At 31.8% G+C, this 26,089-nt stretch overlaps 1 protein-coding gene across 2 annotated transcripts in view; it reads left to right on the plus strand.

Annotated features, from left to right (window-relative positions):
- The first annotated feature begins 1,549 nt into the window (after positions 1-1,549).
- Positions 1,550-26,089, plus strand: part of LOC132735850 (trichohyalin-like) — a 53,763-nt gene continuing 29,223 nt past the window's right edge. The window contains exons 1-16 of one of the 2 annotated variants that reach the window (XM_060722865.1): positions 1,550-1,976; positions 2,961-3,142; positions 5,679-5,741; positions 6,241-6,452; positions 9,461-9,545; positions 10,049-10,201; positions 10,780-10,863; positions 11,376-11,450; positions 12,129-12,212; positions 12,773-12,989; positions 13,829-13,977; positions 14,232-14,330; positions 15,287-15,496; positions 23,984-24,093; positions 24,719-24,808; positions 25,397-25,520. In XM_060722865.1, coding sequence (XP_060578848.1) covers positions 2,972-3,142; positions 5,679-5,741; positions 6,241-6,452; positions 9,461-9,545; positions 10,049-10,201; positions 10,780-10,863; positions 11,376-11,450; positions 12,129-12,212; positions 12,773-12,989; positions 13,829-13,977; positions 14,232-14,330; positions 15,287-15,496; positions 23,984-24,093; positions 24,719-24,808; positions 25,397-25,520 — 1,926 coding nt within the window. In that variant the 5' untranslated portion in view covers positions 1,550-1,976; positions 2,961-2,971. The remainder of the gene's footprint in view (positions 1,977-2,960; positions 3,143-5,678; positions 5,742-6,240; positions 6,453-9,460; positions 9,546-10,048; positions 10,202-10,779; positions 10,864-11,375; positions 11,451-12,128; positions 12,213-12,772; positions 12,990-13,828; positions 13,978-14,231; positions 14,331-15,286; positions 15,497-23,983; positions 24,094-24,718; positions 24,809-25,396; positions 25,521-26,089) is intronic. The other variant, XM_060722866.1, reaches the window with a different exon arrangement.

A 26,089-nucleotide genomic window follows, 5' to 3' on the forward strand; every position in this document is an offset into this window, starting at 1 on the left:
TCGCCCTCTTCACCTACCTATGTCACCTGAGGTGAACTTGAAATATAAATAATGTACGACTAACATTGTGCAGGCGTTGATTTTCGAATAGTGCCAAAAACGAGAGTGCAGTGTGATAAGAAAGGGTCAAGGAAATGATAACCCGCTCGCTGTCGATTTTCAGTTAAATTACCAATACCTTATTTCTTGCTTGTTAATCGTATATTTATTTCATCGCTATCAAAACTTAATGCTTCCTCTTTAATGATTATGCAATACATTTTGACGGGCCAGATATTTTCAATATTTTGAGGTTAAGTATTCTATATTTAAAGATCCTGCAACACAATATTTTTATGGTTTTAAATCATAAATATAATGCTCAAATTAAGATTTATCAATATTATAGGTTCCAAAAAGCAGTATTTATAAAGATATTACCGAATTTAACATAAAGGGAGGTCATTAGAAATTGATTTTCTATAAAGTTTGAGTCAAATTTTCCAATAAGAAATGAATGCATATATTTTAATGATTACATATAATATGCACAAATATTTCCAGTACACATTTTACGTATTCTTTGATGTTTGAAAATTGTTTTATTAGCACACACACACGCTACATCGCACACATGCACCCACCCACACACCCACACACCCACACAATTAATTATATACATATATTTATAATTTCACTGAGTGTGGTTAACTTCTTTAGTCACAACATACAGGATCAAACAAATGAAATAATAAAAAAATAAAAAACAACAAAAACATAATGATGAATTTTAATAAGTCTGTAAAACAGAAAAACATATTACTTTAACAAAACTGAATCTATTTTCAACTTACTACAATAATTGCATTACAAAATAAGATGCATAAGACTAACGGACCATGAATGTGCGTGCGTGCGTGTGTGTGATTACGTCGAAAAACGCTTGTTTTACTTGCAATTGAAACAATAATATATTGTTTTTATTCTACTTTACTTGTTTTTGTTTTTTTTTTCTTAGAAGATTTCTTTACTCTGTTTTTCCAAACCAATATTCAATATAAGTATCTCTGATTTTACCAAAAAATACATCAAAACAGTCATGTATAACGCTTTAAAAAAATCAATTAATTATCTTTATCTGTATTACATTATGTTGTTTTGAAATATCTCTTTTAAGGTAAATATGTACATGTATATGTACATGTATACAGAATCTGGGTTCCCACGTCACTGTCTGTGTCACCTGGGACAGAATATATTATTATTCCGTGCATATTAATCGTAGTACTAAACGCATATTTTAAATTTTAATATTGAATTTAGGAAGATTCTGTGAATATATATAGAATATATTATTTTTTGTCCCAGTCTGAACAATTGTTTTTTTATGTCTTTTTTTAATTTTTGAAAAATTTTCATAAATTTGGCATAATTTGTTTATTTATTTTAATCACGGTCTTTCAAATAGACCAAACACAGGCACGAGTATCCGACCTCGGAAGGAAAAAAATGACCAGATTGATAAAAAAAAACTTTGTATTCATCTTAAATGTGTCAAAACCCAAAAAAATGTGAATTATGAATCCCCTTTAAATATACTATTTAAGTTAACTTATAGCATATGCGTATATTTTTAACATTTTTTTTTTGTCCGTGTGACCAAAGGGAAGTAAACCCCCTAAGAGCCGTAAGAAATTCAAGCGTCTGTTGATCGTGCATGAGAACAAGTGCTTGGTTAATTGTTTGGTTCTCAAATTTATCTGCGTATGGTGATAGTTGCGGGACCAGATTATATAGTTTCACTATCCCCAAAGCGGAAATTCGCGCGAAGGGCAATCAGAAACTGTGCTTCACAACAACATAAACAATATTAAACAAAATGGCCGAAACCGTAAATTTATCTTAAAAACTTTTAAATTATCGGCCAAAACAAGACATTTGTGAACTGTTTTCCGTGGCTTGACCCCAGAAATTTCGAGCAATTTGAGTTTAAAACGGTATGTCTAAGAAATTTTGAAAAATGGTAAATCAAATGATAAAAATACCCGGCGAAAATGCTAAAACTGTGCATGAACATGTCTTCGAGTTTGACAAAATCTATAAATTTTATTATTTCTTCATAATTAGAATCGTGAATATTCACAGTTATAGCGTTGAACTTTAATTATTTAAAAGTTATGAATAACATGTTGTAATCTGTAAACTCAGAATTTCAGATTCAAGAATTGGAGGAAGACGGACACTTGGGGTGTGGACCTCAAAACGCCTTTAAAATCCAAATATAATGTGTATTTGTCAATCCCAGCACATGTACTAATCATATACATAAAAAACTTAACATAAGCCGTTTTGAAAAATTACATATTTCAACGTCTATAATAATACACAAGATAAAAATGTACGCTTGAAAAAAAATCAGCACACCTACCGTCAATTTCACCATGTATTATTCCATATCCAATTTTTTTCACATTATTATCCCTATGTTCATCAACACAGACGATGGTCAATTTTAAACTTTAGCATCAATATCGACAACGCAACAACACAGCACAGGCGAAATTAACATCAAGATTATCGCCGTTTTACTCCATTTACAAAATCTTTTGACAAAATTAATACATGATGGCTCCCCTCCTTTGCCGTATTCAAATGTGCCGCGCTTTGAATATGGGAATTAACATGTTACCGAAAGGCTCAGACTACAGCCTGAAATCTCATAAGAATGTCAATTTACAGAATTACAAGTATTAAATTTCACTATATTGCTTAATACAAATGTATTTCAAAAGTTTATTTATAAAGGCTACTTTAAAATTTTCAACCTGAATGTTGTAAGTGCATATAACTTTTTAGTTATAATATGCATTCTATTTGTTTGTGCTAAGAGCTTTTTTAATAAACCTAAAACTTTTAAAAAGATTATTCTTGACAAAGAAATAAATCAATAATGACATAGATTGTTGTATTATATTTTTCAGATTAAACCAGGATGAGTTATTTGTATGATCTGTGCCTGCCTGTTGAAGTCATTAGAGAGGTGGAAGAGTTCACAATTGATAAAGGATGGATTGCAGGTGCCTTCTTTCTGGGGTTGTTTATCGGTGGAGGCCTTGCAGCTTGTCTCATACCAACATGCCTCAAAGACTGGGAAAAGAAAAAGGTACTGTCTGATAGGCCTAAAATGTAAAGCATTAATTAGCAAATCAAGCAGCTTTCTATTGTTTGTAATGTTGAAATTTGCAATTTACTTGTTTGATTTAAAAAGTGTTGGAATCAGGATCACTCATCATCAGTAAGCTGTTTATTTCAGAAATTCTAAAGTTTTAACTGATGTGAAGGAAACCACAGTGTCATCTCCTTGGTTTCATAATGTAAGGATCTTACACCGGCTGCTGGTACAGACCAGAATATCTAGCTTGAGGGTAACTGTTTAGAGTGGTAACGAGGCTCTGCAGAGTTTCGGCTGAAAATTTACCCGAGAGCTAGATATTTTATTTTTAGTGTTTGTATTGACAACTGGTGTTCGATTCTTTTTCTTGCATATGACATATTAATCTTAATATTTTCATTTAGCACTTTTTTCTTATATTCATTCATAATGACAAAATGACGTCATTATAAGAAGGCAATTCATTCATAAGCACGAGAATGACATCATTTAAAGATGTGACTTGTCTTACATGGGGGTGTAAGACAGGTTTTTCTAGCTCTGGTGGTAACAGTAGATAATGCTGTCTTGTATGCAAGGAAATATCTGATAGACCTAATCTTTGATTTTCCTAAACAGTTTCTACAGAATAGTTCAATTTCCAGCTTTATGGTTAATAACATTGAAAATAACTTTGCTGCAGTGAACTTCTTTGAATTTCAAATGCAGGGAAAGAAATTTGCATGTGAACCCAGTTTCATGAACATTACCCTGTCTGATATCATTTGTATATAATACATTGTTATGTAATTCCTTATTGTTTACAGTATGAATGTTTCAGAAAGGTAGAGTGTTTGTATTTTAGTATCATATTTTACGTATGCAATACTTAAATTCTTATTCAGTGTCTTTCTCTTTCTTTTCACCCATTTTCTAGTATTTAAAGTATTTTAGTTTAAACTTTACTTTGAACATATACATTTTGTTCTCTGTCGTGAATGTTTGATCTTTTAAGGTTAAAGGTGGGATGGTTACTTGTTCGCTACTGTGACTCATAAAAACAGTCCTTTCCCAGAAAATTGGCTGATGAAATGGCTCAGTGTTTAAAATTTAGCTCTATAAAAAAAATTACTTCTTCCTTACATACATGTACATGACAGAAAATGTACAATGTTATATTATATGATACAATTTTAAAGGATTTTTTTATGAAATGTTTATATTTTTCTCTTGTATCATGTGTTATACAGTGTATTTTGAATTTGAAGTCAATTTTATAAATTGTATGTGTTAGACAAAGAATTGCATATTAATAAGTCTTCTATGCCTTAGATTGTCTTAGAAATCAGGTTTCTGAACAATGAATGTCTTGAAGATGATTTGCCCAGACAAATGTTTTAATAAATCATACATTATGTTTAAACATCCATTTTAAAGTCAATTGATATAAAACTTTAAAAAAAAAAGCTGTCTTGAGAGTGAACAATATTTTCTGTCTAAAAAAGATTTTCATGGAAATATATAGAAATTTAAATGGTTTTAAGTTTCAGTTTGTCTTTGCATGATAAATGTATACATTTATTTGCCCTTCTTTTGTCAGAATTGTATCTTATTTTATGTTTAATTTGATTGTTGTTGTATTACTAGCTCTTTAATTGGGGAAATGTGGAAGATTATTGTTCTCAATAGGTTATGATGAAAAGGTACAAAAATAGGTGATAGGGTAAAAATCTACTCAGATTAATAATCTGTCACATTTCCCCTCAATAAATGTATATTGTATTTTGTTTTTATGGTTTACTTAAAGGAACTCCACTGAGGTCCAATAGCTTAAAATGATAAATTTTGAAATTCTTTTTTAAATAAACTGGTACACATAAATTTGAAGCCAAGCAATAGATAATATATAAATATACACGGTATAAAATTGATTGAGTGAAAAGCGTTGCAACGGCTTTCATTTTTTGGGCCAATCTGCACAATTAAATTTATTATTTTTGGGAAACGGAGTGAGAGAATGATATAAAAATTTGTACATGAGTTATTGGTCTAGACATACATCTATTTATACAAAAATCTTGGAAAATATTTTTGGTCCCTTCACCTCAAAAAACCTCAGTGGAGTTTCTTTAAGATACATTTTCTATGTAACTGTTAGCTAAAAATTTTATTATAGCAAGTTGAAATACAGAAATATTATAATCTTATTATTGAACTGCAGATAATTAAACCTTATTTACTGTATTTTTCTGTAAAATTTGCATTTGAACACTTTCTAAAAGCATGTTATGATGAAGAGAATATGGACTGTGTATATGTTGTTTTTAACTCATACCCTCCTAAGCTTGTTAAATGGGCTTGCTCTTCTTTAAATTAGGCAATATGTTGTTTACGCTAGGCAATACAGTGTTAGTTAAATGTAGTCAAATTCTCACTTGTAACCTACACAAAATGAAAAAAAATAGCAATTATTTTTATTTTTTATCAGGTAGTCAGTCAAATTCTCACATTTAACCTGCACTGAATGTATCTTTTTCTACCATTCTAGAGACAAGATGAAGAAGAGCTTATAGAGAATGACACTGCTGATGCAGTATACACTCCTGAAAAGGTATAGATCTGTCATGATAATTTGACATTTCATGAAGTAAATTTGTATAAATATGATTTAAACATCACTAGAAAAGTACAGTGCACTCTCGATCCAACGAGACCATGGGGACTTCTCATGATTCCTTGTTATAACCGGGTCTCGTTGTAACTGGGACAGAATAAATTAAGAAATCTGACACCAACTGATGCAAACGAAGTGCCAATGAAGTGACCTAGCTAAAATTGTGAAAAATACGCATGGAACGGTGAATATATGTACGTTGTTATCGACATCTCCCTAAAACCAATCTCGTTATAAGCAATATAAAATGAAAGGAAAATAGAAGGAAAAAGGCTGGGACACAGTAGAATGTACGTTATAAGCAGTACCTCGTTAAAACCGATCTGGTTACTAGTGGAGTGCACTGTATAGATGTGACATGACAATATGACATTTGCATAATAATCTACACCATACCATTTTATTCACCTTTCCATCTTTTTTCCTTACATTGTAGCAAAAATTGAATGAAGATGAAGAATTTGGTGGACCGAAAAAGTCTAGATTTGCTGCGGCAACGGCTTTCTTCAAGCGCAAAAAGAATACTGGCAACCAGAACACAGAAACTAAGGAAAACAAAGGCTGGGTTCAACCAGAGAGTAAAGATGAGGGTAAAACTCCAAACACTAACTCAGTTGGTATAGTAACTATACTGACAAAACCAAACAGGTAAGAACTGATTTTTTATATATGTTCATGGATTCATTCTTGTTGAATTATAGTATATGTAATTATTAGTCCCCTACCGGTTTACCGGAGGGGACTTTAGGTTTACCCTTCGTCCGTCTGTCCGTCAGTCAGTCCGTCTGTCCGTCCGTCAGTCCGTCCGTCCACAAAACTGGATCCCGCGATAACGCAAAAAGTACTGAAAATATTTTAATGAAACTTGATATATGGATAGATGGCGGTATGGAGATTATGCACGTCTTTTTCTTTTCTTCCTATGTTGAAAATTCTGGTTGCTATGGCAACAAATAGACTGAAAATATGGCAAATTTTACACATAACCTGGATCCCGCGATACCGCAAAAAGTACTGAAAATATTTTTATGAAACTTGATATATGGATAGATGGCGGTATGGAGATTGTGCACGTCTTTTTCTTTACTTCCTATGTTGAAAATTCTGGTTGCTATGGCAACAAATAGACTGAAAATATGGCAAATTTTACACATAACCTGGATCCCACGATAACGCAAAAAGTACTGAAAATATTTTTATGAAACTTGATATATGGATAGATGGCAGTATGGAGATCATGCACGTCTTTTTCTTTACTTCCTATGTTGAAAATTCTGGTTGCTATGGCAACAAATAGACTGAAAATATGGCAAATTTTACACATAACCTGGATCCAGTGATAACACAAAAAGTACTGAAAATATGTTTATGAAACTTGACATATGGGTAGATGGCAGTATGGAAATTATGCACATCCTTTTTTTATCTTCCTATGTTGAAAATTTCTGGTTGCTATGGCAACAAATAGACTGAATTTCAAGATTTCTGATTCTAGTTTTTTCGCTATAAGTTCTTTATTTCTTAAGGTATTTTCTTCAAACTTTAAATATAAGTTGCTTGTCATCAACCACATCATATGTGACAAGGTTTACAACTCTAGCACAAAATTTATCAGAATTACCTCCCTTGAACTTAAAATTTGTGAAAAACCATTGTTTTTTTTTAATAACTTCTTTTTCTGAATGTATCTACTTCAAACTTCATATAAATGTTTCTTATTGTCACTCAACATTTGTGAGTGTTCAATACTCTAGCAAGACTATTTCTAGAATTATGCCCCTTTTGAACTTAGACTTTTTTTTTGAGAAATTGGTAATTTTTACTCCAACTTCTTCAATCATGAAAGGATTTTAAAAATGTTATATTTTGATAACAGGGATGTTTAAAAAATAACATTAGAGTGTCCTTCAGTCCGTCTGTCTGTACATAAAAACTGTTTCCTGTGATCACTTTTAAAGAACTTTTTTAACAAATTTACATAAAATAGGAACCTAGGTGAATGGCCAATGGCCCTTCAGAATGTTGCTTGGGCCCTTACCGGTAGGGGACTTATGGATTGCTTGCAATACTATGATAATTGCTTGTTATTTTAGGGTTGATAAAAAGAATAAGGGAAAGGAAACACACAAAACAAAGCGGGTCAGGTTTCAGTAATTTTATTAAAGACCAACATTTCGGCTTTTCAATAGTCATCATTAAGGGGTGTGAGATATATAGAGGATATTTGTTTGTTTTGCAAGTAAGATTGAAAAATATTTTCACTGAGTTAACACCAGATGCAATATTTTCATGAGTGGCATAGCCAGTAGTGAAAATAAAACAGCTGGTGTTCACGAATGAAATATATTTCAATCTTGTATGTAAAACAAATAAATTTTCTTTTTATTATATGCTTTTTTGAGTGAATTTAAGTATTTTTTACTGATTTTGCCGTGTAACGACACACATTCTCCTTTATGACATCATCACCTCATGATGTCACATCATGATGTCACATCATCAATTTTGAAATATAGTTCTGTTAACATTTCTCTAATTTTGTTACATTTTAAACATGATGTATGATTTCATCGACTTTCTTTTCCTAAAGAAGCAAAATTTACGTATGAAGGCATTTATTTTTGCCTGTAATTCCATTTAGTTATGATATTCTTTTCATTCGCATTCAGATGTAGTCTGGCTACAGTGAAAATTACATTTTATAAATTCACTAGTGGTTTATCAGAATATAATCATCTGTTATGTTAAAGTAAAACAGTGGAATGCATGAAATAAATCGCAATATATTGGATATTGCAGTTTTATATCTGGCAATATTATATTGTAAAATATGTTCAGATATCGCAATGTATTGTATATTGAAGCTATTAACTAAAGACTAAAAAGTCTATTAAAGATAAAAGTGTAGCCATCTTGTATTGGCTTGACATCAAATGGCATTTACATTAAAGTGTTAAGAACTTCATTTACAATGCCATTATTATGAAATCTTTCATTAAAGGGCCTCTAACATACCATTTATTGGGATATAATATTGAATGATAATCAAAGTCAAGGTAATGTAGGATACCCTTGATTATCGAGCATTTTATATAATTCACAGTATATTGCAATATATTGCAATATGTCTGTAAATATGCAATATTTCACAATATGATTTTTCTTTGCAATATCCACCCTTAATTAGTTAATACTATGTTATTACTTAAGATTAAATTTTATAATATCCTGTTGTTTTATGTTATTGTATTTACATATCCTGTTGTTTTATGTTATTGTATTTATATATCCTATTGTTTTATTTTATTGTATTTATATATCCTGTTGTTTTATGTTATTGTATTTATATATCCTGCTGTTTTTATTATTGTATTTATTATATCATGATGTTTTATGTTATTGTATTTATTTATCCTGTTCTTCTATGTTATTGTATTTATTATATCCTGTTGTTTTATGTTATTGTATTTATATATCCTGTTGTTTTATTTTATTGTATTTATATATCCTGTTGTTTTATGTTATTGTATTTATTATATCATGATGTTTTATGTTATTGTATTTATATATCCTGTTGTTTTATGTTATTGTATTTATTATATCATGATGTTTTATGTTATTGTATTTATATATCCTGTTGTTTTATATAATTTCAGTGGTGAAGCAGACGCAGAGTTGACAAAACAGGATATTGATGAAATGGACAGATTGGATAACAACCAGAAAGATGACAAAAATGATGTAAGAACTACTTAAATTTTCTATGGTCCGATAAACATTAGAAATGCTAAAATTGTAATAATGATAAAATGCTTAAAGCAGAAATGGAAAACCATTGTCATTATAATCATAGCATAAAGTTAAGCATGTATGGAAGGCTTTTTTCACAATAATTAGACTAAGCCAAACATTTGAGCAATTTGTAAACAATATGCTCGACTGCGAAATGTTAGTAGAGTTATGATCCAGACATCCCTGAAATAAAAAATGGAAATACTAATTATGAAACAGTACAATACTAATTCTGAAAAAAGAAAGAGTCCATTATATGAAAAAAAGGGATATCCATGTCAATGCTAAGTTTAAAAGAGTGAGTCCATAATATAAAATAGGGATAAAGTATCGCAATTCATTATTCAAAAGGAAGAGTTCATTGCATGAAAAAAGGGCAAATGGGGTGGAATGTTTGTAATCATGACCAAAGACAAAGATGTAAATTATAGTTTTGGTAACGTCTTTTTTAGATGATGCTTAAAATGTTAAAAATGAAGTTACGAAAGATGAAGGGTAAAGGTCAAATCGGTGACCCGTATCTTGCTGACTTCACCCAGAAAATCATCGACACGCGCAAGAGTAATGATGAAATCATCGCCATGGACAGGCAAGAAGGAGAGGATGTAAGTAAACTTAGAAAGTCAATAATATAAAGATTTACTTTACTTAGAATGGTCTGTTTTACTGCTTATCGTTATCATTCTTTGAGTTTCTTTGGATGTTTAAGTTAAGCCTATATCTATATATCTATACAAATCTAATAAATTCACCTCTATGTAAGATGATTTTTTTATGTAAAATTCTAACACGACCCTCATTATAATATATCATAATATATCGAAGTCGGTGATTTTATTGCTTGAAAAAATCACTGTTTGTCGTTCAGATGCGCACTATTATAACATAGGGCCACACCCTCGTAAATAATTCCTCGAATCCGAACTCCAAACAGTCATTTAATTGAGCGATAAAAACAGTTTGGGATATATTATTTCTGAATTGAATAATATTTAACCATTATTTTCATTCAAACTTGGGCTGTGACAAAAAGTGCTTTTGTCACTGGTATAGGCCTATACCAGTGTGCACATTCATGTCTGCTGGCCGACTTCAGTTCTGTTTTTGTATTTATAAATAAAAGAATATTTAGCATGAGATTTATGTTTTTTGTCTAAGGCTGAACATTGTCAATTGTTTACAGGAATTAAGAAAGAAACATGGAAAGAACAAAGCAGCACTAGAAAATGAAATAGACAACTTGAATATTAAACTGGAGGCTAAGAGGGTATGATAAGTTTTTACTCGGGTATAAGACGGATCGGCCATAAGTCGGGAGTCTAAATTTTACACTGATAAGTTGATGTAACTACATGCTATAATGTAACCTTATATTGATTATAATTCTGATTTTTTTTTTCAGTTTCATTTATGTTCATATAAAAAAATTCTTATTTTAAGAATTATTACAAAAACTATTAGAATCAAAAATAACTTCTTGAGGTTTTGTTTATGTATGAAACATTGTCATATTTATCAATTTTAGGGATTGTAAAGGCTTTATAAATGTATATATAATATATAAATAGATGTATTTGACCCTTAATTTGTTGGCTGCAACTACCAATGTGAGACCATTTGTGCAGTTTTAAAAAATGTAAAAACAAATAATGATGGCAGTTTTTGCAGTGCAGTGACAGACTTTAAGTTATTTGTGTATAATGTTGACATTTGTTTTGTTACTATATTTAGAACTTGTTTTGTTACTATATTTAGAACTTGTTTTGTTACTATATTTAGAACCAGCTTCAGAAGGATGAGATGGAGATGATAAGAGGAGAACTGATACGCACTTCTGGACTTTCAGAGGCTGAGGTATGTAGTTTAAGTCTTTAAGGATGGACTTCTCTGCTCTTTATAACCATTGCACAACAATTTTGCAAGGAAAGTATACTGGTTTGGAGATGTCCACATCTCTGGCCATTAGTTGACACAATCCTATGTGTGTTTTCCAAAACCGCTGAAGCAATTTTAATAATATTTGACAAGTGTGTCTACATGAGGACTTCTTACTTAATTTGTATGGAATTTCACCTTGACCTTCAAGTAGGATAAGCTAAAACTGACCTTTATATGACCTTGACCATCATGGTAAAATTTTTGAATTTTGCTAAAGCGGGCATTATTTTTTTCATATTGAATAATTCAAATAAGACCTTCACAAAAATAGTTAAAAGTCAAGCGTGACCAGCTTGTGGTTTTATGTATAAAAAAAGTTGTATGCATCGGGTAGGGGTGTTGAAGATGTACACATGGAACATAATTCAAGTTGTCATAAATTATGGCAATGACCAAGACCCACTACCCGGCATAGATATTTATAAAATGATTTCCCTTTGTGAATGCAGAAAATTCCTTTAAAGCCCTTGCTTTATTGACAAGCATTTAAAATATTTGAGTGTGCACTTTACATGACATCTTACATTATATTGTAGTATGATTTTCTAGACCTGAGTTTGTAGATGTCAAATATTTGCTTGTTTTATTTTATAGGTTGATGACTTGATTGACAAATTGAAACAAGAGCTGGCTGAGTTTGAGAGGCGGCAAGGTTTAGAGCAAGCCAGGCAAGCACAGGTGAGCTTTGGGTGTTTAAGCCACAACAACCCTGTTAAGGTCATATGTTGTTTTTTCCAGCACTCACTGGGGGCAGCTTTCACTGGTGGAGGTAAAGCTTAGGTGCCCCTGTTCATCATTGAAAGAATTTGTGCAGGACCTATTCATGTATAAAGAGCCACTAAGCTTTTGCATGCTAGTTGGATAGTTCTCTTATTTGAAAGATTGAAAGATTTATGAAGGCCTGTAAAGAAAGCAAGCAATTCAGGGTTTGGTAACATGTAGGCCACAGAGGCCCTGGAAGGTATTTATGGGTTAGGTCTTTAAAAATCAGCACTTGAAATATAATGTGAATATATTTTGTATATATTGTGTATATTCTAGTTCTAGGGGCACAACCTTGTCTACTTTATAATATGGGACTGGCTTTTTCGAAGAAATAGACTTAATTGGGACAGATAAAAATTGCAAGAGATTGTTTCTCCATCAAACAAAAATATAAGTAAACAATCAAACAGTTAAAGTCACTAGAAATATTAAAGTCACTATATAATTATACAAACATACAATTGTTTTTATAGCATTTAGCAGAGAGGTTGGAAAGAAGAAGGCAGTTAGTGGAATTCCGTCGTCTTCAGGAGCAGCAAAGTAAGGACAAAGTAACAGCGGAGGTGAAAGCGTTTGAGGAGCCTCTTGATAAACTAGTAGAAGATGGTAAACTAATTGATAGACAGAAGAAAGAAGTACTGGATGAGCATCAAAGAAATCTGCAGAACTTGCAGAAACAGCATGATTTAGGTATGCTAGTAAAAGTGTAATATATAAATTGCATTTTTTAACTAATTTGGTAACTTTGGGACGAAAGTTAAAACTTACTTTATCCAGTTTTGATTTTGCTCCCTTGCTAATGATGGTGTCAAGTGTGAAAACAATGTCATGTCCCCAGTTTGGCTTGGACTGTAGGTTGAGAGGTAGACATCTTGACCCAAAGGCCACCTCATTAATTAGGTAAGTAGGGGTAAATGAAAAAGTAAAAGAGAGGATGGGAAAAAAAAACACCAATTAAAGAAATGAAAATGTTGAGAATTTGGAATGACTGAAGTTATTTTCCCCTCACCACTGTGGGTTTGAATCCCAACAGGGACTTTGGATTCTTTCATGTGAGGAAGCAATCCAGCTAGCTTATGGAACGTTGATGGTTCTACTTAGCTGCCTGTTCGTGCCTGAAATAATGCACTGAGGGGCACCTGAGGTCTTCCTCCACCAGTAAAGCTTGAACATTGCCATATGGCCTATTCTGTGTAGGTGTGACGTAAAATCCAATATAACAAACAAACAAATCATGACATTTTCTAAATGTAAACTTCCTTTCAGTATACATAACCTACACCTGTAGTTATAGTTTGAGCTATATAATAACTATATAATGTTCCCATAAAATATGTACATGGTAAAGGTGCAATTCTTTCATGCAAAATTAAATAACTTCAGAAATATTCATGTGAGTTACTTGCAGAAATTTATATATTATCTGCTAAGTTCAGAAATGTCTGAAAAAAAACTTGCACATAGCTGAAATCTTTTATAATTTTCTCAAAGAATTAAACTATTTCTAATTTTCTGTCATTAATTAACAGATTCCATGCGTCTCCAAGTTGACCTTGCTGAAAAACTGAGAAAGCGACGTGAACAGAGAATGAATAAACTGGCTGATAAACACATGAAAGAGAAGGCCAGCTTTTTACAGAAGTCAGAGAAGAGTACAAATTCTGCGGACTTCAGTGCAGTAAGTTCTGTTCATTTTTTTTAATTCAAAGTTTTTCTTTACTAGAAAATATACATATGTGACATGATTAACCTCTTTAATTCAAAGACAATTTTTTTTTCATTTAGATTTTTCTGTAATTTAGAACTCATGAAAGCAAGTGTCGTATTTGCTGAAATTCTGTAGTTTTGGTTATTAAAATCAACCCTAGCATATTATTCACAAACTCAACTTTAAACGGGCATCAGAAAACCAAAATATTGTTATCAATTCAGAATTTTCAAAGTTTGCTGCAACAACAACAACAGGAAGTGGAGGCCACACAGATGGAAATAGACCAGACAGAAATACAGGAACTAGATAGGCTCACACAGGTATGGTTCCCGGCTTAGATACAATTTACTGTCGCCCATGTTGTATTTTATTAGCGCTCCATTTTCATGATATCCATATAAAAGCTTTCTCAAGAGAGGGTATAGTGGAACTAATATAACCTCTAGCCTGCTGCTGGCGACAGAATTTACCCATTAGACTGACGCAGACAGAAATCATATTGTACTGTCTAATTATCATGGTCAACATTGTTAGCTATTCATTCAGTTTTTCAGTTGCACTTTCGCTATTCTGCTTTTTGAAATTTTCCCTGAAAAGGTTTTGGTGAGATGGAAAGGTCAGCATATCTTTTAAAGATATTGAGGGTAGTAAGGGTAAAATACTACAGAATCTTGCAAAATGTTGATAATGAATCGATAGAGATTGAATTATTACCTTTTATCTGGAGAATAATGTAACAATACAATCAAGTACTGATTACATAAACAGGCTTATCTTAGCATCAAATTGGCAGCCAATCAACAAGGGTAGTGTTTAAATGTTGTAACTGTAAAATTTACGTTTTTAAAGTTTTCATAATATCGTGGTATGACAACTTATTTACAAAAGGAATGTTAAATTCTTATGCCATTTCTCTTATTCATGTTTATTATGAATAAACAGATACCATGTTGCAACAATTATCAAAATAAAATGACAGCGGTTTACCTGAATTGACAAGAAGATACTGCAACCTTAATCTCAAATTGCTTGTTCCATTTTGTTATGTCGTGGCTTTAAGTAAATTTAGGGATTTGCGACTTTTAATGAATTATCTTTTCACCGAAAAACAAAACAAATGAATTTTTTTTAATGTTGCATGATTTATAACAATTTTTATGATCAGATAAAGTTATAACTTGAACTGAAATCTTTTTCAAGTGGAGCCTCAATTTTGAAAAGCCCAAAGAAATATTGTAATAGAAAAAAAATAATTAACTCTTTTTGGTAATTACAGGACCTTGAGGAACAAAAGGAAAAGTCAGTACAAGAGATGTCAGATAAGATGGTTCAGTCTGTATCACAGATGGGTCAACTCCCGGAGAGTGATGTCAAACGTATCATAAAACTTCATAATTTACGCATGGATGCTTTCGATCAGCGTCGCCGTGATGAGCTCGAAAGAACCCGGGCAAGACTTCAGCAGAAAATGCAAGAAAGAATGAAGGTTTGTGCATGTGCTTTTTTGTTTGTGATTGATAATATTAACGGGCAGAAAGGATGTAGATTAATTCAAAAATTATGTGAGAAATTGGTAACACATGCATTACGGAAAATATACACATGAAATTTTCTTAAGAGGGCTGTTTGCAGAGGACAGTCATGGTATCACTGACAGGTTTGACTGTAGACGGTTCATCAAGGGTGCTTTTGGAACATGTTTGACTGTATATTGAAGGGGAATTTCTTCTGTCATATTCTTTAGAGATGTATTGTGGAAGAAAATATTTCACAGGCTCATTCACAGGCTCAAAATTTTAAAGGTATATAACTCTGATAGATTGTTTGTTATTGGTGGGATATTTTTATCTATGTAAATAAACATTGTAGCGAAAACAATGATTTTTGTAACTTTCCTGTGAAGTGGGTGGTACATGCGTTAAAGTTGTCACAAGTCTTTCTTAAGATAGCAGTTTGAATATTTTGTTAGGGAATTTATTTTTAATTTTACTCTCTTTTCTCATATGATTCATGGTTTTTAATTTAGCATATTAATATAAATATTAATATAAATATAGATATTATTAATATAGACACTTTTATGGAAAGATTGCTCCTGGTATGACCATAAGAATATGCAAAAACAACATGATTTTGCAGATTTTGAAATTTTTAACAGTTTTTACGCCAGTTGTTGCCACACAGGTTTTAAATCAAACATTGATCTTGAAAATATTGTAGCTTGTAGCATAATTAAATAAACAATAGATGTATGCACACATCAGTGAAAACATATGTTTCTGCAATAAATCAAAATTCACACTTTTGCAGTTCAACAAACCCAACATTTTCTGTATGTTAAAACAAATTATCTGTTGCAAATTTGTCCTTCATCTATAGCCTGTTAAACAAAACTTTTTAGATCAATACCATTTATTTAAGAGAAAAACAATGTAAGAAATTTATGAAAAAATATAATGAGAGCTTTAAAATGGTGAAACAACTGTTACTTGCTTTGAAAGTAAGATAGATGGTGTTGTTTTTGTTTTGTTTCTTCTAGAATGTCTACATTATTGAGAAAATTCATTTTCATATTAATATGCAGCTTTATTTGAATTAAGAAAGACAAGAAAGATATGCGTACTGGTCTAGGTTTGGAAATGTTTGATTTAACAAGCTCTACTCTCTGAAGAAAAAAATGTGGAGCTATTGTCATAACCGTCTTATTGGCGTTGGTTTATACAGAATTTATTTTAGTTCGATTGTGAAGGAAGCTATAAGCTTATAGACACACTTTGAATCTGTCCCTAGAACCAACCTTTACTGAACAATAAGTGTAAAGTTTCTTGCTCAAGGAAACGACGGGTTTTGAACGCATGGCTAGCAATCCATAGATTACTAGTCTGAAATGTTAACCACTAGAGCATGCAGCCACTTACTGGCATTGGTGTTTGGTTAACATTTATATTAAAGCGGCATGCCTCCATATTCATGCTTATTGTCATAAACATTTTGAGAGTATTGTATGATTAAAAGTAAAATATTGTGAAGTGAACAAAAAAGTGATTTATACATTACAGAATGTGCAAAAAAATCTATGTAAATTAACAAAAAGAGGTCAAAATATGCAAAATAGTCCTAACTGCATTAGAAACATGTGATAAATACTGTAAATCCAGTCATAATTGGGCATAACATGTATATAATTACTTGAATCTTTTTATTTTCTGAAAATCTAAGTGCAGTTTCGCGATTGATTTTCTCTTCTGGTGGCATGCACTATTTATTTCAAACTTGGTAACTTTGTTTTTTTGTCAAAATGTGGTGCCATATCACATAGGCAGATCATTCTAGAATTAATTTTTGATTAAATGTAGTTGCCCGTTGCTTAAGGTCAATTTCTCATTTCAAATCTGCAATCCTAGTTCACTATCAAATTTGGAATGCATTTCCAAAAAGGGTACAACAAAATATTTGCTCAGTAATGCCCTGTTTCTACTGAGAATTTATATATAAATCACAACTATCAAAGGCAGGTAATTCTGTCAACTGCTTTTGCAGACTTATACCCCTTTACTACTTTGCTTATTTTCTTACTCTCCAGCACTGAGAGAAGTAGATTGTGTTGTCTTTGAACATGTCTAGTTAAAATTCTAGCTATTAGTAACAAGTATCCTTGATTACATTTTTACTTTCTAGTTGGAAATTGTCTCTTCAAAAACCTCTTATATGTAACTTGGAAGGATTATTATCCTTCCTGAACGTTTTGTTTGTCGTTCCTGCCACAGATTGTGTTTGCTGTTTAGGTCAGATTACTCCCTCTAGTACTCCCCCATGTACCCACTTAACACCCTAACCCTTTCCCTCATGAGCATAATGTGAAAAATGGCCATTTTCATAGAAAAGCCTCCTGTTACAAGTTAAAACTGATATGAAACTATGAAAAATGCTTCAATTCTTATCAAACTTGGCACAAATGTTGACTGGACCATTGCCTTTGTAACAACATACTCACTCTTAAATTTCCTGTTACCATGGCAACGAGGGGACGTCTCAAAATTGCCAAAAATCACTATTTTGCCTTGATTTTTCCATTAAAAATTTATTTCAAAGTGCTGCAACTTCTTAAGGGATTGAGATTGAGTTGAAGGCTTTTCAGCCTTGGTTACACGTTACCTTAGCATCAACCTGGGGTCATTTTTAGCCTCCCACAAGTCCAAAATTTTCTTGGCTATGAGGGGGACTTATTTAACGCCCCCTTCAAACTCCCCAAACAGAAGGGGCACATCCCCCTTCTGGCAACCCCCTGATGTATCTTTTGGATGGGGGGCGGTGCCCAAAAAGTGCTCACTTTTTTTAGCAACATTTCTCAAAGGAAAATATGTGTTGGGGGCCTAAATAGGACATTTTTTCACTATTTGAGACGAAAAAGAGGGGGGGGGGTCGAAAGTGCGTGGTTTCGCGTACATGTATATATGAGGTAAAGGGTAACGGATGATACAAATGTTAAAATTAGTGCCTGCAAGATTCATGGAGAGATAAATTCAGCCTTTCTTTGCCATTGCCACTGCCAGTTGAACCTGCAGGGTGACAGTATGATTGTATAAGTGACTTTAATCTTCTTTAAACTATAAATAGAATCCTCAACCTAAAAATAGAATCTTACTCCTTAAAATAGAATTTCATTTTAAAAATAGAATTTTTCATTCTAAAAATAGAATTTTTCAATCTAAAAATAGAATTTTTCATTCTAAAAATAGAATTTTTCAATCTCAAAATCTTTAATCTATAACATGAATAATCTAAAGATCTTTGAGATGACTAAAATTCTCATGTCAGTTGTTGTGTAAGCTCTCATACATTTATATACAACCTCTTAAATCATTTGATCATAAGATCACTTGAGAGACATGCAGACTTGTATTTCTACATTAAATTCCCCCTGATTTATAATATGTTCAAGTTTTTATAATAGAAATGAATTTCATGGAAATTTATTAACTTCCTTTAGAAGACTATTAAATGTGCAATTTAAGCTGTCTTTCTAAGATTAAATTAAATCCCCATAGGGCAACACAAGCTCTCAAGTTAAGAAGATTGAACAAATGTATAGGAGATTTTCTTACTATGATATCAATTTAAAATTGGAAATAGATGAATAAATATTTTCCCTTTTGAAGTATCGTTATGAGTCATATGAAATTTTAAGATCATTTTGATAAATGCTCCAATCACAGTTTTTTTTCTTTACAAAAGGTTAAGTGAATTGACCTCTTCTTTATAGTAGAAAATGCATATTTATACAAATGGAGTAAAAAATTTTATTATTACACCCACCTGAAAGTTATATAGATATAGATTTCGGATTGTGCATCTCACTTTTCTTGCGTCATACTTTGAATGCAACATTAAAGTATAACTACCGGTATATGATATTAGTTTAACAGATCAACCTGTTAACATAAAAAGTGCTGAACTTTAGCCAGATTGGCCCTTGCCATAACTCAGAAAGTAATATCAACTTGAAACTTCACATATCTCATTGAGGAAAAGTGAATTGCCCGAGAACTATAACTTTCTTTTTGCATGATATAGGAGTTATTGCCCTAAAATTGTTCATACCTCGATTTAGTCTGGAGAAAAACCCGAAAAGTAATGGATTTTACATTGCCCATGAATGAATGAATCAACCACTCAATCCATCACACTTAACGGTTGAATTATAACTTGAGTGTTGAATCTTTTTACTTTTGTTAAAATCTTAGTACATTTTTCTCAAGTTATAAATTTTTGCTTATCTAGAGGCATGCGGCTTTAAGATTGAATGTTCCAGCCAACATATAGAAGACAAGTGGTCAACAATTTATCTGCTGAATTTGTATTAATTTCAATTACCATTTTTGAGGTTATCAAGATGGAGGTTTAAAGTTAGTTGGTCAACAGTGTTGTAGAGCCCTGTCAGACTGCACGGACCAGCTGGCTGGCTGGTCCGACTCTACACAAGTGGTGAAGACTTTTGACTCTAGGTTTCAGTAGGGTTATGGTTATATCAGATACTTGTTTAAGTTCTTAAACAATAAAATTAGCGGGGCATCTTAGTTTTCCGTCCATGAGTAAGGTGTGAAAGTTGAGATATATCTGTTTTAAATACCATTTAAAGGGACTCCACTGAGGTTTATTTACAATGATAAGACTAGAAATAATTTTTCAAGATTTATTTTCCATTTGATGTAGTTCTTGACCAATAGCTTGAATGCACTCCATTTTTCCAGAATAATTATTGTAATTGTGAAAAATGACCCAAAATGGAAAAGGGCTTTTCACTCAAATTGGGCTAAGTTTATTTTTTAGTGTATACTTTACTAAATTTTATTACATTATCTATTAGTTTAAGTGCCCCAACTGATCTATGTAAGAAATTTAGTTTTAACTTTTTTATGCTTTTAGACCTCAGTTGAGCACCTTTAAAACAAAACTCAAATAGTTATACATTGCGTAATGACAAGTGAGCTGTTGGTTATTAATATCCACCCACTCCCTAAGAATCATAAAATATATTTTAATCATTAATTTAAAAAACTTCCTTGTATAATTGTAATACTCTGATACTGAATTAAACAGACTATCAAATTACATGTGCAACTCAATGGTTTAATGCAACACTGGTCTAACTTGATTTTTATATGCCGGAAAGAAATTTGGGCAAATTATGTTATACCCCCTGGTGTCCCTCTGTCCGTCCGTCTGTCCGTCCATTAGCAATTTGGTTTCGGGAGCATAACTTTAGTTCCATTTGACCCACAATATTCAAACTTCATGGGATGATTATCCATATTGGGTAGAAGACCCCTATTGATTTTGGGGTCACAAGGTCAAAGGTCAAGGTCAATATTACCTTCAAACTGAAAACAGTTTCCAGAACATAGCTTAACTTCCATTTAGCCCACAGTTTTTGAACTTCATAGGATGATTGTCCATGTTGGGTAGAATACCCCAATTGATTTTGGGGTCACAAGGTCAAAGGTCAAGGTCATTATTACTTTAAAACTGAAAACAGTTTCCACACCCTAACTTAAATTCCATTTGGCCCACAGTGTCCAAACTTCATAGGATGATTGTCTATATTGGGTAGAACACCCCTATTGATTTTGGGGTCACAAGATCAAAGTTCAAGGTCATTATTACCTTAAAACTGAAAACATTTTCCGGAGCATAGCTTAAGTTCCTTTTGGCCTACAGTATTCACACTTCATAAGAGGATTGCTATTTGAAAGAGGTAATACTTTATCAAATCCCATGTCTTACAAATGCTTCATCCTTACTAAAAATCAAAACACTTTTGGGCATATAATGCTCCGCCTAGCCGTGCTCTTTTTGTTTTTTGTTTTTTAATTTTTCAATTTTTGTTTTCATTTTTTTTATCAATTTTTTGGCCTAATTGCATGAAATACACCAGTACATAAAACATTAGAAGTAATTGTGAACTTTTTTGGGTTTTGTTTGCCATTTGAAATTTTGCAAACTATCTCAAATATGTGTATAACTATAATGCAACAGAGAGTTAACTTGAGTTAGAACTGTGTTGTGTTAACCAATATTAACTTATCGGATGACAACACTGTACTATATCCAGTTGGAACAGTGTTGCTGTTAAATTGCAATATAATAACATTCAGTATTGTTATATTTGCTGATATTAAGTTTCACATTTTGTTAGGTCTGGCATATTCATGAATACTTTATTCCTCATTTAAACCATTTTTTTTTTCAAGGAATTTTCAGCTTTTATGCATATACATGTATAATGAGTTCTATTTTATCTGCTCTTACCTGGAAACTCCCACTCAGTCTGACCGAGATTTCTATTATATTTCCTTGTTAGGGGTATGTGAAACTTTTTTTTTTTCATTTCACCTTGTCACCTCCATGCATGGGCGTACTGTATATATATATACTTAGTCATAAGTCAGCAAACCAAAGTGTGTTAGTGTGTCCTTTATAACTTAGTAATAATTTAATTGACAAGTTTTAGCAACTGAACATCTAGTGGCACACATTGTTTTCTTTCTGATTTTATTTCCAAATTAGTAAAAATTGAAAATAAATTTATGATTATCAACATAGCATTATAGCCCATTTTATTTGCCAAATGAATATAGATGGCATAATAAGATCTAATGCAGGATAAGATTTATGGTGGCATCATACTTATGGCCGCATTATAGTTATTGCCAAGTTATTGCCAAGGACATACCGCCTCTGTGGTCGAGGGGTTAGAGTTGATGACTTCTAATCCAGTTACTTCTCTGGCGTGGGTTCGATCCCTGCTTTGGTAGTTTAGCACGGAGAAGGTAGTCTAGTACTGGTGTAACTCTCCAGAAACGATGGCTAGGAAAGTACCCGCCTATATGACTAAAATACTATTGGGAAAAGGCGTCAAATGAAACAAACAAACAAAATCCAAGGACATAAGTTTGATTGTATTACCTAACATATGTTTCTAGAATATTGGGAAAAAACATTATGCACACCCTGTATAGAAGGAGACAATATTATGTAGGGAATGAACTTTGATAAATAGACAAGTAATAACAAGGCAATAAATTTTATAATTGTATTGAATATCATTGATATCCACTATTTATTTCATGCTTTTCAGTGTTTTTCTGTAATATATCAGATGATTATATTCTGATAAACCACTTTTAAAATCAAAAATATTATTTTCACTGTAGCCGGACTATATCTGAATGCGGATGAAAAGAAAATCATAACTATATGGAATAACAGGCAGAAATAAATGCCAACATACGTAAATTTTGCTTCTTTAGAAAAAGAAAGTCGATGTCATCGTACATCATGTTAAAAATGTAACAAAATTAGAGAAATTTAACACAACTATATTTCAAACATGATGATGTGACGTCATGATGTGATGACGTCACAAAGGAGAATGTGCGGTGTTACGCAGCAAAATCAGTAAAAAATACTTAAAAGCACTTAAAAAGCATGAAATAAAAAGAAAGTTTATTTGTTTTACATATAAGATTGAAATATATTTAATTCGTGAACACTAGCTATTCTATTTTCACTTGTGGCTACGCCACTTGTGAAAATATTGAATCTGGTGTTCACTCAGTGAAATATATTTCAATCTTACATGCAAAACAAACAAATATCCTCTATATATTACAGAGTTATGAAGAGTAAAAATTTGTCATACATTTAATATTTTCAGACTTTGTGATCAGAGTGGTTTAACGAAATCACTGCACCAAGTTTTGCAAGCATATACATTTTCAATCTACCATATCTTGCGGTTACAAGTACCTGCTACTTCTGGTCACTTTACCTTTCGTTGGAGCCTGTATTATATTTTGACCTTTCATTTGAGTAGAAAAAAAAATTAAATTTATTAAATTATGACGCAGTTTTGTAGGTGGAAATAAATAAATGTATATCCCAAGAATATGCAAATGTAATTATTCACACTGTAATTATGATTTATGATGGAGTACCTTGTATTTGATGTTGTTTTTTATGCTCCCTGAAGGATGAGCATAAAGTCTCTGCTTTGTCTGTCCGTCTGTCTGTCTGCTTTTCTTGTCTGGTATATAACTCTGTAACAACAAGAGATATCAACATGAAACTTTGTAGGTAGATAGATGTCATTGGAGAAGAAGTGCAGTGCAAAAGAACCGTAACTTTGTATTGCCTAATTTTGGAGTTATTGCCCTACATATTTACTTTTTGAACTTTGTCTGGAACATTACTGTGACACTATAAGAGATATGAACAAGAAACTTTGTAGGTAGATAGATATTATTGGGTAGATGAGCAGTGCAAAGAATAGTAACTCTGTCTTGCCTAAGTTTGGAATTATTACACTTTGACTGGGACATAACTCTGAAACTACAAGAGGTATTCTTTTCTGTGTTCAAAACCTTTTTGGGGAGCATTACCCAGTTCAACTGGTTCTTGTTTTTTCTTGCAGAAAGTGGAAGAAGACAGGAAACAAGATGATGCCCAGCGTGAAGCCATCTTGGATCAACAAGACAAGACTGTGAAACGTGTTCTCAACAGCAATATTGACCTTTCAGAAGAGTAAGTTTAAGTCACAGTCTGGGGTCAAAGGTCATGAATTGATTTAAAATTCAAATTCAAAAAAAATCTTTACACAAACATACTATTTTCATTTGCCAGTGAAAAAGAGATTTGTATAGAAAGGACCAGTCAGACCTTTGAGAATCAAGGTTGAAAAAAAAGGTTACCAGTTTGATTTTGAATTGCAGATTTGATGCATGAGTGATGTTTATATGAAAGGCAATTCTAGAAAACATGGCATGAAAAACTTTTTGAAAAATTGATGAACAGAGAAGAGAACATATTCCTTTAACCATATTTAATTTTGTTCCATGTAGTATTGAAAATAGCTGTTGCTATAGATGGTAATATTTATCATTTTTTTTTAACTTCAAAAGCTAGGTGGTTTTAAACACCTTAGGGCTCAGGTGATGTTCTGTGTAGTAATATATGTTCAGAAAAAGGGAATATGAGATTTGCAACATGAACATTGTAAACTGGCTTGATGGGGGTTTCCTCACCTCAACATCCCTACTGGGATTTGAACTTGCAGCGATGACGGACATGTAATTCAAATTAAGAGATTTTAACCACTCAGTATTTCTGGCTAGCCTATCGATATATATAAAATGCTTTGTTTTTTCAGAGCTAAAGAGAAGATATTGAAAGAGCATGAGAGAAACATGGTGGCATTAAATAACCAGCTGTCTAGGAGTAAGGCCAAACAACAAATGAGGTTTGTTTATTGGCATAGTATTGAATTTTTATGATACATAAACCACTGTGCTGCAGTGTAAAAAGAAACTCATTTAATAAAAATGATGTTCACTCATGAAACTATTATATAAGAATTGTTCAATCATGAAAATATCTTATGTTCATTCATGAAACTATTAAATAAGATGTTCACTTATTAAAGTATTATATCAGATGTTCACTCATTAAAATATTACATTAGATATTCACTCATGAAAATATTACATTAGATGTTCACTCATGAAAATATTACATTAGATGTTCACTCATGAAAATATAAAACCATATGTTCACTCATGAAAATATAACACCATATGTTCACTCATGAAAATATAACACCATATGTTCACTCCTGAAAATATATCAGTATTACATTAGATGATTCATAAAATTATAACATGGTATGTTAACTCCAGAAAATATTACATCAGATATTTACTCATGAATATATCACATCTTGATTATCACTCAATGAGATATATTTTGATCTTTTCACTGAAATAAAATGAAATTCTACTCTATATTATTCATAACCAATATTGAATCAGATATTTTCTTTATTTTATAGCTTGGAACATAAGCTTAGTCAGAGAAAGGCTCGTCTTGCGGAAATACAAGCTCAACAAGCCGCGATCCTCGCAGACAGGAAAAATGCATCGGAGAAGGAAATACAAAAACTGCAAGATGCTTTGGTATACTAGATTAGCTTCCTTAAGTATTTAATAACAGAGATATATTACTGTAGACAGGATATTAATCTATTGTTTTACTAGTCTTTCATTTTCCTTATCAGTTATATATTTTGATATCCGCCTCTGGTATAATTGGAAAGGAGATATATTGAAATGTTGTCTATTTGTACAAACAAATGTACTTGGGTGTTTGCAACAATAGGTAACAATATATCTTCTCTGTTGCTGTTCATTTTATTGTTCTAATGTGGCATTAAAATTCTCTTACATGGCTGAATTTAGATAGGGGATAGAAATTGACTGATGAAAGTAAATATGATTGACATTAGTAGAATATGAATGACATAAGTAAAGAATTACTTGCATACAGATAAAATATGACTGACATAAGTAAATATATATGACATTTGAAAATATGACTGACATTATAAATTTGATTGACATTAGTAAAATATGACTGGCGTTAGTAAAATATGACTGACATTAGTAAAATATGACTTACATTAGTAAAATACGATTGACATTAGTAAAACATGACTGACATTAGTAAAATATGACTGACATTAGTA

This window comes from Ruditapes philippinarum, unplaced genomic scaffold (assembly GCF_026571515.1).
Source record: "Ruditapes philippinarum isolate M1 unplaced genomic scaffold, ASM2657151v2 ctg3259_1_1_1_1, whole genome shotgun sequence".
NCBI classification, from domain to species: Eukaryota; Metazoa; Mollusca; class Bivalvia; order Venerida; family Veneridae; genus Ruditapes; species Ruditapes philippinarum.